The 13,851-nt window shown below is 37.6% G+C and overlaps 1 protein-coding gene across 1 annotated transcript in view; it reads left to right on the top strand.

Annotated features, from left to right (window-relative positions):
* hcn1 (hyperpolarization activated cyclic nucleotide-gated potassium channel 1) overlaps positions 1 to 12,153 on the top strand; it is a 143,663-nt gene extending 131,510 nt beyond the window's left edge. The window contains exon 8 of the mRNA XM_088355698.1: positions 7,716 to 12,153. Within this exon, the coding sequence (XP_088211824.1) occupies positions 7,716 to 8,746 (1,031 nt within the window). The 3' untranslated portion in view covers positions 8,747 to 12,153. The remainder of the gene's footprint in view (positions 1 to 7,715) is intronic.
* Positions 12,154 to 13,851: the final 1,698 nt, after the last annotated feature.

Here is a 13,851-nt window from a genome sequence, read left to right on the forward strand (position 1 = left end):
CAAACCAGGAAACAAAGATTTTCAATCCGCATGAATGTTTTTAGATTGCTCTCATACAAATAACCTCTTGGATTATTTGCACACCCCTTCAAATTAGTACAACTTGACAAATTCAACTCACCACCATCTTGTTTATTTAACATGACATTATTTAAATGTTTTCAGTTTCCACTGTGTAAGAAATGACCTACTCATGGAAAGGATGTTGTGCAGCATGAACCTAATTGAAGATTATTTTAAATTGTGCTTTGAGTAAAAAATAAAAAACAACTAAAAAACAAGCAATATTTACTCACAGGATTCATGTAGGTGTTTGAAATCGTTGAAAATGCTTAGATTTTAATGTCTTCGTCCCTCTTTTTCTGTTATATAATGAAGTTATACATACATTTGCACAAAAAGAATACAACTGCATGAAATTAATAAATGAATAGATTAATGTATTTTCAAGGTTTTATAAGAGCTTGAACTTTGGGTGAAGTGCTTGTAAATGCTTAAGTTTGTTGCAATGTTTCTAGACTCGATAGACTAGGCATTATTGGAAGAAAACTAAAAATTTAGAAGATACGAATCTTTGGCTTTCACCCACCGTGAGTACTTTGTTAGTGGGTTGACGCGATCAATAATGGTAACAACTATAATCAATCAATAATTATTATTATGAACAATACAAAAACATATGGATTTCTTCTTTGAATGGTACTGGAGAAATTGAAATTTTGAAAGTCTGTAAAATCTGCTACAATTTGGCCACAGAAAGGGTATAAAATCCCTGCATATATTGGACATTCATTTTACAATAGTTACCAGTAAATATGTACATAAAATCAACAGTGCCGTGAAAAAACATGTATATTTTTGATACAACCCTGGTGGTGGCAATGAATTTTGGGTGTGGCCAGTGGAATTAAATTAACCAAAAATGTAGATATTCAATTACTTTGTGATTTAACAAAGTGGGGACAATTACTTTTCACGAAGGGCCAGATACGTTTTTAATTTTGTGTCGCTGAAAATTGTTTATTAATTCGTTTATGAATTAATTATTCATTTTATATATCAAATGAGTCAGAAATTAAATAGAAAATATTGTTGAGATGGTTAAACATAATGATTAACTTGATTATATATATATATATATATATATATATATATATATATATATATATATATATATATATATATATATACAGTATACCCTGTTTATACTTTATATATATAATCTGCGCTTTTAAGTAGGCACATTTATCATGACTGTTATCTACCCCCCAAAATGTATTTTTAGTATGGATTCATAAGTTTTCTTATCATTCATTGCAATTGTTTTTGTATTTCTGTTCCCGTTTTCTATCACATTGTTTTGTTTTTTGTAAACATATGTGATTCTTATATTGATGGATTATTGTCTATTACATATATTCATTTCTGAACGTTATTTTTCACCCCTTCATTTTGTTATTATCTGTAGTAATAGAGTGTCTATATCATATGTGTATGGTGGTGTTAAAGGTTTACCTTCACATTTGTACACCTTTAACTGAAATACAGTTACCTTTATCGGCCTTAACATATGGAAATGGTTTATTTTAAGACATTAATGTCACTTTCTAAAGTGAAGTCATATTTGACAAGTGTTTTATTATTGTTTTGCTGTTACCAATGTATATTATGCATTATTCAGGTTACAAACTTCACAGTCTGCTGCTAAATCTTTACAGGTGACATTCTGACAGATTGTAAAACTTTCTTAAATTTAGAAAATGTCGGCCTTTTTGAACAAACATTATCATGTATTTCCGTAAAACATTAGTTTATTTAGCGGTGATCAAATAATCCATGACTAATGGCATTAAGGAGTACACTGTGTAAAATATTAACTACAGAAAAATCAATTTGGTAACCATCAAAGACACGATTGAGCCTCAAACAAAAATCTTAAAATACTTTAGGGAGCCAGTTTGTAAGGGAATTCATTTAGATTAGAAGAAATATGTCTAATGTCAACAAGAAATATATATGTTTGAAGCACTAAACCTTTTTAATTAGAACATGGTCACTTTTTTAAATCTCCATTTTGAAGATAAGTTATTTACAGTGGCACCTCAAAAAAGAAAAAGGTTACCAAAAATATTCATGCTGCCCATTTTTACCCAAAACAACAGATGCAACATTGCAATAAATGTTCAGATTTTAAAAGGATAAGACGGCTGGTATATTTACAGTCTAGTAGACACTAAAAATAAGTACAGAAGACATCAATGAATCTTTGAACATGCAAGGAGAACAGGATAGGACCGCACAAAAACCCTCAAGATACATAAATTCCATTCAGTTTTAAAGGTCTTCTCATGAGCCCTTTCTTTTTATCTAATAACCTAGGTTATAAAAAGCAGATTCGCTCTGAAGGGTGTGGTTATCAAAGAACAGCAACGTGATTAGCCATTGGTGACAATGATCTAAACAGTGCATAATAGTCAAAACAATGAACAGTAAATAATAATGATCAAACTTGTTAAAATAAATGGTAAAAATATTGTACAATCTGACATTTTATGCAATCTCATTTTGAGGTGTCTAATAGTGAACAGAACTAGTAGTATTTCTTAAGCCTCAATTTATAATATTCTTAACAACAATATACCAGCTGGTCCACACAGAAAAATGGGAAATCAAATGAATAACTCCCTCATGCCAACGAATTCAACAAATGAAGCCGACCAAAATCTGCTGTGCGTTCTGTTTTGTCCAATCGTTCTTAACCGGCCTCTCCTTCGCGCCATATTTTTTTCTTGTCAAAACAGCCATGTGAGAGTGTTGTGAATTGTTTACTGTTCTTCCAATCCACAGAGATAAATCCTGTCACCTTTAAAAATGCCATACAAATTGCATTGTAAGTCAACCGGTGGTCGGTGGTTCTAGCCGTAGCTTGTAGTCAGAAATCCCGAGTCAGCAGTGGCCACATCAATCCTTGGAAAAGCCGGTGCCGGTTTGTTAGCTTAACGGCAGGCCTTGAGCGGGAAAACCGCCGTCCGTCCCTTCCTAGAGGACGTAGTGAGTCTCTGTGATGGAGTGACTGAGGTGAAGCCTTGGGCAAACTTTTAGTCCACTTTGTCTTCTTTAAGTAAGTGACGTTGTGTGAAGCGCCATCGAAACGCTAAGCCTGCGGCGACAGCGTCAAAAATGTCAGTCGGCGTGGACGGCCTCAGTCACTGCATCATCGTGACGAGTCGGAAAATGACATTCGACTTCAAAATTGTTACCACAGTGTGCTTTTGAAGCAGAAACCGATGTTGTTCTTTGATTAGATCAGGGGTTGGGAACGTATGCCAATTTTGGTTCGGTGATAAAATAAGAGCCATATAAATGTTCTCTCTTCCTTTCTGCTTTCAGTGTATGCGGATTGGAAGAAAATTGTGCTTGTTTATATGGAAGCTCATTAAATAATATATGTCCACTGTTAAGACACTTTATGATGTAAGCCCATAGAACAAACTGTAAAACATGAAAATACCAGCTAAACACCCAGAACAATTTAATTCGGTGAGCTGTAGAGGTGGGCAGATCTCTGCACACATAGCGCACTCCCCTAAATACATCCATATACTTTTCAGTTGCAGTATTTTGTGACCTTCTCACAAAAGAACTCTGCTCGCACCATGTTTTGAAACCATTGTTTACCCCCAAAAAACTGATTGTCAAAATGAGCCTCAACGATATCAAGTAACTGCGAGAGAATGAAAATATAATCAGCTTTCCATGTAAAATTCTGCAGAACATTTTGAGAAATTTGAAATATGTGTATTTTAAAATCATAATTATATTTTTGATTCAAAAATTTCAATCCTGTTATGATTCATTTTGTGAATAATTTTTCATAAAATAAGAAAAAAATATGGCTAATTTTTAATTGTTTTAAAAGTTTTCCTGAAAGAAAAATAATGTAAGAAAGAAAGAAGCAGAGAGTTAGAAAGAGAGACCAAGTGAGTGAGAAAGACAAAGACAAATACAAAGAGAAAGGCAAAGAGAAAGAGAAAGAGAAAGAGAAAGAAAAAGAGAAAGGAAAGAAGGAAGGAAGGAAGGTAGGAAGGAAGGAAAGAAGGAAGGAAGGAAGGAAGGAAGGAAGGAAGGAAGGAAGGAAGGAAGGAAGGAAGGAAGGAAGGAAGGAAGGAAGGAAGGAAGGAAGGAAGGAAGGAAGGAAGGAAGGAAGGAAGAAGGGAAGGAAGGAAGGATGGATGCATACAAGGAAGGAAGGAAAGATGGAAGGATGGATGCATACAAGGAAGGAAGGAAGGAAGGAAGGAAGGAAGGAAGGAAGGAAGGAAGGATGGATGCATACAAGGAAGGAAGAAAGGAAGGAAGGACGGAAGGAAGGAAGGAAGGAAGGAAGGAAGGAAGGAAGGAAAGAGGAAGGAAGGAAGGAATGAAGGAGGCAACAAACGAAGAAGGAAGAAACGACGGAAGGAAGGAAGGGAGGAACAAAGGAAAGAAGGAACGAAGGAAGGATGGAAGGAAAGAATGAATGAAGGAAGGAAAGAATCAGTTAAACACTGCAAAAAAGATTAAAAAAAAAAAACTTTGTTTGAGAAAAAGGGTTGTCACTAGATCAAATTATGTATTTATTTATTTATTCATTCATGCTGTAATAGAGTTCCCAAAGAAATAAAATGTAAAAAAACAAAATGAAATCTCAGTCGGTAGTAAGATAAAATATGAGAAATTACTTTTTTTTGTTCCATTTAACTTAAAGAAAGAAAATGTATGCACAGTATACATATGTAATGCTGTTCTCTAACCCGTCCAATTCATGATGAGTCTTTGAAAAAAATCTCATAGCTCAAGCACATTTTCTCATTTTCAATTTCAATAAATTCATGCGTTTACCAACAAGCTGTCATGCGAGAAAATCCATTGTCAATGCAAAAGATGCCATGATTCTTGTCCAAACCTTGCGTTAAAAAATTGAGATTGTTTGCCGGGCCCCTGGGCACCACGTGCCCTTTTTGTGACGCATAATCACCTCATTTTCAATGCAAATCAATTGCGCGGAAAAATCTGCCGGGAGACTCAACCACCAGTGCGGCGAATTATTTTAAAAGCTGTACAAAACAAATTTTGCAAAGTTCTTATACGTGTGGTCCAGTTGGGAGCTTAAGCCCACCATGTGTGACGTGCAGAAATCTAAACGTTAACTCAAAAGCACTCTGTGGTAAGCATGTGGTAAAATTGACGTTTTTTTTCCTTTGTATCAAGAAGTGGATATTGTGCTCCCCTCGTGTGACGTGTCTTAGTCCTTGTGGTGCAGATAGACGGTGACTTTCAATTAGACTTATGTCTCGTCTTGGGGAGAAAAAGTGTCCAGAGTGGTGCCTCGTGGCGTCAACTCATCAATATTTTATCTCTGGTCAGCACTTTTCTGCCAGTCTACGCCATACGTAATCTTTGTCTCCTTATGTGTCCTTCACCCCATCTCCTCTAGTCTACATCGCCACCATCACTGTTCAGTGTACCTCACACCTCACGTTTTGTACCACCAAGCTTAGCTATTGTGCATAAGGTGCAGCTTGAAAACTTTGAAAACGTGACAAAAGTACACACGCTACACTTGGATTTTAATTTTTAGCTTCAAACGAAAAAGACAATCAGGTAGAAAAAAAGAATGCCACATTTCTGTGTTAGTTACGCAAAACATTTGCGATAACAAGTCAAGTCAAGTCAAGTCACATTTATTTATATAGCCCTTAATCACAAAAATGTCTCAAATGACTGTACAGGATTACAATTACACAATTGCACAATTACCTGATCTTAAACCAGCAAGCGGGCAAGGAACAACTCAAAACCTCAGTGTAAGGAGAAAAGAGAAACCTTGAGAAAGGACCTCACATGTGGTAATCCCCATTCCAGGATTGACTAGGAACAAGAAAAACTAGGAATATTCGGTACCTCTTTTCTCTGATCGCTACAAAAACAAGAACAGTTAACTGTGGGTTATTGCAGAACTTGCAGTACAAAAATAACCATTGACAGGCGAAATATCTTAAGTACAAACCTTTATTTTTTTTTTTTACATGCAATACTCGATCATGCATCAAAAACAAAGAACAAACCCTTTTTACCAGCCCAATAGTTTTCTTTAACAAATAAAGGTATTGTATGATGAACCTGAAAACATTGATTATTACTAATCCCGAATCTCATAGCCAATCACACCGCAGAACACAATGCATGATTAAAATCTGTGAGACTGTAAAATGTGAATCGCATAATAGCGAGGGATTACTGTACTGCCCTTTTGAAGAATGTAATACCAATTTGCAATCTACTACTATTTCAAATAACGTAAAACTACACAAAAATAAACAACGAGACTAATGCAAAATTACATTTTTTTTTTCTTTGCATTTGGATTTCCAGATACTAAAACAGATACAGAGCAGTAGTATGAGGCCCTGTATTAAATGCAATCAGGCCTTGTAACGACTGAAACATGCAGATAAAGTATAAATTCACTTTACTAATGATATCATAAACATACTTATACCACTAGTAAGTTCCCTCCCCAAAAATTAGATACTAAAGGAGACTTCTAAAGGCAGCTGTTAGTACAAACGCCCTGAGATAGTGTCGGCTTGTTGCCCCTACGAAAAAAAGGGATGCTCGCTATCCAGATGATCATCATCACACAAATATTAATACAATTAATAAGTCTTTGATATATGTAATTGCTCACCATAAAAAAATGACATATTTTCCATAGTATAAGGCACCCTGGAATATGAGGCTCCCCAAAAAATATTTATAAGGCGAACTAGACTTTAAGACGCATTGACCTAAAACTACAGTAAGTAAATAGATACATTTAATTTATAATGTGTTTTATAGAATGTGAATGAACATTATGACATCTCGTTTCACCACTAAAATGAATTAATTATTGAATTATTGGTGTCTGTGCTGTCCTCACTCCAAAGTATCCCCTTTTTCACCACTTAGACAGCTAGTGAACAACATATGAAGAGACTTTTTCTCTTTAATCGTTTTTTTTTTCTTCACACAATGGAATAAACCATTACCCATATGACATCGCTGCAAAACTAAAATCAAAAATACAAAAAAGTCTCGTCAGCTTGCTAACCATAAATATGTATTCCAAGCTAAACTTAGCCACTCTAACAACAACAAGGTAAGTTATTTCAAAACATTACCATAAACAAGAATCTTCATTCATAAAATCCAAATATGTTTAATTCTTATGGACAATTATTATCCGACAACAAAAGAGGATTTGCAATGAACCTTCAAAAGTTGGCATCTGAGGATCCGTTGAAGTTCTGCGTTTCTCTTTTGTTCCCTTTCGCAACAAAGAGGGCACTCAAAAACCACTTCATATGTTTATGTAAGCTAAATTATTTAACTGTAACTATGCATTTCTAATTTTATCCACCCTATTTTCTGTTATAGTATGGAAAATACGGTACAAGCACTTCCCGCTTTATGCAGGTCAATATTACCGTTGTAACGTCCTTTTTTTTTATTTCGACCCCAGCCCATATTCATGATAAAAAAGCATCTATTTAAAAACAAAGGTGAAAATCCGTCACTTGTTTATTAATTCAAGTCTTCCAGCTGCACCTCAATTTTATTGGCCTGAACTGTTGCCGCTTGCGGGCGCCGCATACCAGACCATCTCACCTCTCTTCACTGCTCCCCAACAGGGAAGAAGAATTCCTTGCTACTTCAGAAATTCCAGAAGGACCTGAACGCCGGCGTTTTCAACACGCAGGAAAACGAGATCTTGAAGCAGATCATCCGCCAGGACCGGGAAATGGTGATGATGGTGGACCGCAAGCAGTCGGTCAGCGGGATGAACTCAACACCCATGTCGGGCAACTCCATCATTAACTCTCCGGCGCAGCCGCCTTTCTCCACCGCCTTCGGGATGAGTCAGTTCCAGCAGTCATCGGTCCCTTTGACCTACAGCGCTTCAGCCATCGCCAACGCTTCCGCCGCCCGCATGCTGCCGGTCGCCGCCGCCGCTCTCTACCCAGCTGCAGGAGTCTCCCACCTGGGGTCCTCCTCGGGGAACCCCCAAACACCGCTGCAGGGTGCCGTCATGTCTCCGTGTACCTTCACGGCTGCCATGTGCAGCCCACCGGTCCAGACGCCGCTAGCCGGCCGCAGCTTCCAGTACGGCTCGCCCACGGCATCGCAGCTGTCGCTGATCCAGCAGCCGCCACCGCCGCAAATCAGCCAGCCCCCGACCGTGTCTGCTGCCGGTGGTAGCGGAGGACTTCAGGCCTCCCCGCAGCAACAGCAATCACCTCAGCAGCAACAGGTCCCGTCGCCCCAGCGCGGAGACCTCCACAAGAGCACGCAGGCCCTGCAGTCGGGAAGCCTGAGCCGAGACGTACGACATTTGTCGGCATCGCAGCCGTCGCTGCCCCACGACGCCTCGCTCGGCCCTCGGCCGCACCAGTCCTCCGGCGACTCCCTGGCCTCCGTAGCACCACCTGCGGCCACGCCTGCGGGGTTAAGTCTCCAGAGCGGCATCCGCACTACCGTTCCCCAGCGGGTCAATTTGTTCCGGCAGATGTCATCTGGGGCCCTGCCACCAGTGCGCTCCACATCGGCGGCGGCCGCAGCAGCATCGGCGGCAGCGGGCCAGCAGCCCAGCTCGAGGAGAGATTCTGTCCTGAGCAGTGCGGAGACTGAGCAAGACAAAATGCGCTTTGCGTCTAATTTATGATCCCACTTCTTTTTTTGTTTTGTTTTTTTTTTTCAAACATAGGGGAGCTCCAAACTACTTCAGCATTGTTTTCTCTTCTCAGATAAACCTCATTGAAATCGTGTACATTCAAAGCCCTTGTAATATATTTTAGACATATTGTCATCCTACTTAAGAATGTATATTATACAGATAATCTTTTTTCTTTCATGCCATATCTATGAATATATACACATATCTGGTATATGGCCTGTATGTGTGCGTATGTATATATGGTACGAATGGAAGTGTCGGAAGAATGCCCGAGTGCATGTCACTGCGTGAAGAAATCCAATTAGAATATATTTCGCAATGGCAATTGAAAAAAAGCTGTAGTATTAAAAAAAGAAACACAAGTCTTCCTTTCTGAGAAATGTAATGAATCATATACAATGTATGGATTTTTAATTTATATATTTATGTTTTTTTTTTAATTATCTTGACTGCATTATGGATTGTGACTTCCTTCTCCTCAAACGAGGGTGAGGGGAAGCAGCGTTTAGCACCACTGTGGAATCATGCGTGCAAAGCAAATACTTACAAATCATCTTTTTAAAAAAAAGAACACACAAATAAGAGCAAGCGTATGAAAAAGCACACGCTCACAGGAGAGAATTTTCTGGAGTTTCAAAAACCAACACCACACGGAAGTGTTTGCAACCTCGATAGTATTTAGGAAAAAAACGAATAACGGGAAATGCTGCTTTAAGACGAGCGTGACAGATGGACGCGAGGACGGATGGGTGCGTTTGTTTTGTAATCCTCATTCGGGGTGGTTGAAATGTGACGCGATGAAGAATGATGGAAAAAAAGAGAACCCCGTGTATATTTATAATATTTATAAACTAAAGAATTATCACCATTATGCAATAGACTGTGACATAAAGATTACCTATACGTGTGCTGTAAATAATTTTTTTAGAGCTAGAATTTACAGATACTGTGTGGTGCATTCTCTCTATCATAAACAAATGTCTTACTTCTGTCAGAGAACCTAGCTAACCCATCTGCAAGCAACAAAACAGACGATCGAACCTTGATGCAAAGAATGCAGTTCGCTGACGGACAGTTCGTACTAAAATCGAGTTCAAGTGCATTTTGTCATGGAACTTTTCGATGTCAAGATATCTTTGATCCATTTTAGTTTTTCTTTTTTGGACTGGGTAAAAGGCAAATTGCTTAGTTGACTTCTACGGAGTTGATTTTAAGACAATGCTTTTAGAATAATCTTTGTACTAAACGAGTCTCAAAGGGCTGAACAGACCACAGACTATTGCTAACTATAGACTATTATTTCACCACAGCCTGATCTAAAACCTACATGAAGGCAACGAAAAACTCAATCAGTAGAAATTAAAAATACTTCTTAACTAAAGTTGCAACTTTGAGTCAAAGCTTTACTTTGAAAATTACTCATTTGTATCTCACACCAATAGTATCAATGAGTGAAAATTTTAACAAAACTTCTCCCTTGACCCCTGGTTAAATGAAATCACTTTCAGTTATTTTGGATTACACAAATACAAACTGAAAAGCCTCTTTGATGCTCTTTTAGTACAAACAAGATCAATGAGTAAAGCCCTAATGCTATCAATGGGGCTAACGCAGCTTGTAACTTCCATTGTTCCAGACAAAGAGGAAACAAATTGGTAAAAGATGCCATTTTCTGACACTTATTGAAACAAAACAACATCAAGAAGGACTTCTATGATCATATTAACTGAAGTGTTAAACCCCATTGTTAGTCCTGTGGAAGGATGATGCCCATATACTTACTGTTCACTAAACCAAATGGGATTGTCACATTATAAAAATGAAGCCTGAATGTTATACAATGTCACCATACCTAGCAATCTTAGTGACTCGACAGTTCTTTGAGCCATTATGCCAATTCTATGCTAGACAGTACAAGCTAGCAAACTGTTTTATAGTGAGCTATCAATTGAGCAGACCCCACATCCAGGTCACAATAGCCTCTCCTCTATTACCTATTTGTGAGGTTTCTGCTGTTGTCCAACACAGACGCTAACCTACTAGTGAAAATTCCTTACCCGAAAACAGTCACAGAGGACTGCTGTTTGCATTAAGGTTCTACGTTTTGCGTGAATCGTTCCCCATCGGCTCAGATACGCTAAATAGACCCCAAAATAGACCATGGACCTACCAGGCAGTTAAAATAATACGCTAACGGTAAAAACATTGGTCATGCGTATCTGAGCCCCTTCGGGGACTAAACCTTTGGCTGCTAGTTTGTGTCGATAGTGTACCAATATGATCCCAATGCCGCCGTCAATGAAAGCATGCACTGTCACAACAGCAAGAAAAAAAAGAAAAAAATGTTGACGTTAAATGTTGATGTTTGTTTATGTTCATTGTCCGTCCCCCTCGGTGTGGTCCGCGCGATCATCGACTTTTCAGATGGACATTCTAACGTATTTGTGCCTAAATAATAGCCATGTTCCGCCCGTCTTCGGTTCATCCTGAAGTTCCTCTATTCATGTGTTCCTTCCGTCTTATTGTTGTTTTCTTTAGACAGGAAAGGATTTTGCGACGACGGCCAAATGTCCCATTGGCGTCCAATGTTTTCGAGAAGCTTTATTTTGCATTCACACTATTGTTAGGATTTTTGGGACTGGGTTGGGGAGTAATATCATGCATGACCAGATATACAAACGCTGAGCACTTTTCTTACCTTTTTTCAACGTGAACCACTCAAGTTTGTGTAAGGAAACTGGCCAAAGCAAAAGAAAAGAAAAATCATTGTCTTTGTTTTACAAATTGCACTTTTCAAGTAGGAAGATGAAGATATTTTTGCTGGCAGATTGTCAACTAGAAGCACTTAAATTGTATCTGCCATAGTTCCATTAAAGTGAGGGATAGCATATTGTAGGACTGTTGCTTTTTTTGAGGCTGGGTGGTTGTTTTTTTTTTTTTTAAATACTTGCCTTCAGAGGGAGTGCTTCCCAACTATGTGCTTTCTTTTTTGTTTTCTTTCCTCACTCTCCCATTCACAGCTACCAGACGGGCATTACGGTGAGCTTACACATTAGCAGCGTAGAGACCCTCAAAAGCCAGCACATGTTTGTATGTATATCCTTGATTTTGTTCCTTTTTTTTGTCGTCATTTGTCGATTTGTTTGGTTTAGGCGGGAGAAAAATAGAGATGCAAAAAGAAATTTCCGCAGAGGACGAGAGCCACATTTCGGTTTACTAAGTTTCTTAGCGGAGGAAAAGAAAGATTATTGTAAACTTTCTTACAACAATATGCAGACAAACAGTGTTTGTCAAAAAATCCTTATGATTTTTCTTTCTTTTTGTTTCATTTGGTTTGTAAATAATAAACCTTTAAGAAATAGGAAAATAAACGACATATTGTCATTTAAAATCGAGTGTGTGTCTAATGGTCTTTTGGATGGTGTGTCGGGATCGAATCTATGGATGTCCTAAAGAAGGTTCTGCGGTCAGCAGTTCCGTGAAATATCGGAGAAACCTTCAGGAGAGGATTTCCATTCATTACCTTTCAAGTTGTGCAACCAAAGTCGTAAAACTGCCTACTATAAAGATGAATTCCCTCCTTCGCAGGTCAACGGATTGCTTCCTTTGTTCTGGGTATTACCAGCAAAGGACCCAAACTTGTCCGGGATAAATCTCTTGAGGCGCACTTTCGAACACCATTGTTGATTTGCGACTTTCAGATTTTTACAGCAACAACAGGGTTTAATTTAGCCTAATTAAAAGTAATTGTTTACCGTACAAATGAATTTTCAGTGTCTCTTCAACTTTCAGTGGCATTCATTTTTTGTCACAGAGGGATCATTTCCCCACTAATGACAGGCTTAGCAATTACACCGAAGGATCTTTTTTAACATTAAAACAATACATCAGTGTCTTTTGGGTGTTGAATTCTTGTTATCATCAGCTCGCAATAAGCGTACTCTTTGTTTTTGTTGTTCTGTTTTAGGATAATGCACTTTAATCACTTTCAGACCGACGAAACAGTCTTTAATCAGACTAAGCAAATATTTTAGGGGTTGATACCTGTATACTAACTCAAAAATTACAAAAAAGGAGGTAATGCCATTTATGTTTTTAAGTCATTCAAACAAATCAACCATTTCAATTTGTATTCTGGAGTATTTTTGCCGACCAAACTAGTTTGATTACTCAGAATTGCTGTTTGACTTTTAAAGTAGACCTACAAAATTGGTCAAAACAATTTATGAAAAGTGAAACACAAAAAAGTATGACGCTCTAGTTTAAATACACAATCCTGCACTTGTATTGGGTGTTTTCTAGTGCTTACCAAAAAGATTTTTGCCTTGAGATTTTGGCCAAATATTAACAAATTTGAACTTTGTGTAAAAAATATAAATGTCATTACTATTTCATTGCTGTTTTCTTTTATTCATTTATCAAAAATATTTTTTGTGTTCATGTAATAATCAAGAACTGGGTGAGAACCAACATACCCATTGGTTATTTGTTTGTGTCGAAAAATGATCGATAAATTGAGTTGCCCGACTGAAATTAAATATTGCTAATCTAGAACTGAGCAAAACCGAAAATTCACATTGAATTTGTGAGGACTCGGGAGGCGGAGAGATTACATACAGTATGATAACAAATTCAAGCCTGTATTTTGTAATGAAACCTTAGTTAAACAAGACTGTATAAAGATTTACATCATTCATATTTTTGTGTATGCAGAGGTTACATTAACACAATTTTCCACCATTGACGTATTTTATCAGGAAAATTTAAAGGCGTTTGTTGTTTTGACCAGTTGAAAATTGGGCGATTGACCACAGCAGCAGAATCTTGTACGGCACTAGAGGTAAGATCGGGCTAAAAAAAATAAAAAATAAAGCTGAACTAGGCCTGGGCCCTCAGGTTATAAAGCCCGATCGAGGCCAAGCTAGACCAATTTATTAATTGACTTCAAATTAAATTTTGGGTGATTACAAACGAGGAGGTGCGGGGATTTTTTATATATATATATATATATATATATATATATATATATATATATATATATATATATATAAAGGCCTTGGTTTGCTCACCCTTAGTATAACAGGTCATTTTGT

The sequence above is a fragment of the Urocampus carinirostris genome, chromosome 16, assembly GCF_059441175.1.
Source record: "Urocampus carinirostris isolate Australia breed hairy pipefish chromosome 16, RoL_Ucar_1.0, whole genome shotgun sequence".
Classification (NCBI taxonomy): Eukaryota; Metazoa; Chordata; class Actinopteri; order Syngnathiformes; family Syngnathidae; genus Urocampus; species Urocampus carinirostris.